The sequence below is a fragment of the Chinchilla lanigera genome, unplaced genomic scaffold, assembly GCF_000276665.1.
Source record: "Chinchilla lanigera isolate Chin_1 unplaced genomic scaffold, ChiLan1.0 scaffold00010, whole genome shotgun sequence".
Classification (NCBI taxonomy): domain Eukaryota; kingdom Metazoa; phylum Chordata; class Mammalia; order Rodentia; family Chinchillidae; genus Chinchilla; species Chinchilla lanigera.
Genome location: NW_004955411.1, coordinates 7,275,721 through 7,277,781, shown reverse-complemented (window position 1 = coordinate 7,277,781; position 2,061 = coordinate 7,275,721). Strand labels below are relative to the sequence as shown.

General features: G+C 45.2%; 1 protein-coding gene across 1 annotated transcript in view; it reads left to right on the top strand.

The window, feature by feature from the left end:
- The first annotated feature begins 1,431 nt into the window (after positions 1-1,431).
- Positions 1,432-2,061, top strand: part of Tfap2d (transcription factor AP-2 delta (activating enhancer binding protein 2 delta)) — a 56,877-nt gene continuing 56,247 nt past the window's right edge. The window contains exon 1 of the mRNA XM_005377665.2: positions 1,432-1,485. Coding sequence (XP_005377722.1) covers positions 1,447-1,485 — 39 coding nt within the window. The 5' untranslated portion in view covers positions 1,432-1,446. The remainder of the gene's footprint in view (positions 1,486-2,061) is intronic.

Genomic DNA, 2,061 nt, shown 5'->3' with positions numbered 1-2,061 from the left:
GCCTGTTTGCCTGCGGCTTATTATTAAGACACCTTCTCAGCTTAAACACTTAAAAGCTAACCAAATGAAACAGCAATTAAGACTGAATTACCCCCTCTATCTCTGAGATGAGTCTGTGGGGCCAGCTAGTTCTTAGGAGATAGACAGGGATGGAGGCTGGACCTGACGAAGTCTCAATCCTGCCAGCCTGAACCCGCTGCTACCCCCTTCAGGCACTCCACAACTTAGTGGGGAAGCTGAATTCTGAAGGAAGTAAACCTCAAAAACTGTTTGAAAGTCGAGAAATCCGGCAAAGAAATGGAGATGGGTGCTTGCACTGCCTCTCTCCTGCCCTCTCTGTAAAATATAACTAACGCTTTTAAGGTTTATTTGGGGGAAACAGCGCTCAAATACCGGGTTCCAGTGTTAAATGATCTGCACCCCCACAACAAGCACACACTTCCAGCCAGCACTGTTTACAAAAGGGAAGAAAGAAAGCACAAAAGAGGAGGGAAATGGGTTGGAATGAGGAGTGAAAGACAACATTTACCTAAATGTAGAATCTTGTCACATCTCTTTATTTGCTTGCATTTTTCTTAAATTTATTGCCAGTTGCACCACTTCTTTATGATTGAAACTTGGGACAGTGCATCCCCGTTATCTATTTTAAAAGCTGCTGAAAGTGTAAGCTACTGCCCGGTGTTGCCTTTCAAAAGGGGGAAAGAACCCAAATTCGATGTAAATATGGAAGGAGCAGTATTGTTTCCACTTGGGCGAAGGCACAAACCCCAATCTTGGGCAAAATTGATACCGATGCTTGTTTGAAAAAAGCAGCTTTCAGCATCCAGGGATTGGAACCAATGGGAATGAACACTTGCCCATGTTAAAGGAAGCTTTAATTAATATATATTTCTATCTCTAATAGCCACACTTTGGGGCTAGATCTCTGTCTTCACAATAAAATGTGTGCAAATGCTGTCCGCAGAGATGAGTCCCCACCTCAGTCGGTATAGAAAAGCATGATAAAGGTTGGAAAAAACGGATAAAAATGTTGAAAGAACCTCCAGTTCCTTATTAGGCGAAGATACAATATTTATTCCTTGTCTCCTGGGATAAATCTCTTCTGCCTATTGTCCTCCCAGTTCTCAGTGCTGATGCTTAATTTTCAAAACTTCTATATTACCAAGGGACCTACGACATCAGCCAAAGAAATACTCAGCAAGTACAAAATCTGTTCCAGGGAGCTGCTTTTGTGCAGAGGGAAAATTTTGTTCCTACAGGTTTTTAAGTGGGTACAAGGCAAGGAGCTATCTGATCCGGGCTAAACCATTACAATTTAGATCTCTATCTATAGAACATTTTTTTTTCCTTAAAAAATTGGAAAATACAAGAAGTTTGGATTTTTTTTTTTCCAGATTCTTTTTTTGGAGGGGCAAATTGCATCGTAAGCTTTTGGAGAAACCCAACATGTCAACTACCTTTCCGGGACTAGTCCACGACGCCGAGGTATTATTACTTTTTTTTTTTTTTTTGAGCGCGCGCGCGTGTGTGTGTGTGTGTGTGTGTGTGTGTGGCGGCGGCGGTGGCGGCGGCGGTGGTGGCAGCTTCCCCTGTCTCTAATCTATATTGGACCGTTACGTTTAATTATAATCTGGCTTTCCGGGGAAGTTAAGGAAGGGAAAGGGAGAAAGTTCGTTGTGACATCTGTCGCCAGGAAGGGCAACTCTCTGCCGCGTTAAGAAACATTTGCTATAATGAGGGAGAAAACATAATCCTAATAATAAGGTGGGGGCTGAGGAGAAAGAGATAGAAGAGGAGTCTCAGAAAGGCAAGGAAAAAGGACTGATGGGGGGCGGTAGGTGGACAAAGGGGGGTGGGGAACGACGCACCCTTTTTGGAACGGGCTTACTCGAGACAGGGAAGCAGATAAGGAGGGGTCGGCTTCCCTCCCGCAGATGGCTCAGGAAGTGAGCGAGTTGCACAGTTTGCAGACTGCGTTTTTGTTGTAACGTCTGGACAGTGACTTTGCGCGGTGCTGGCCGCACACCTGGCCGGGCGGGCGGGCGCGGCCGTCGGGCGGGA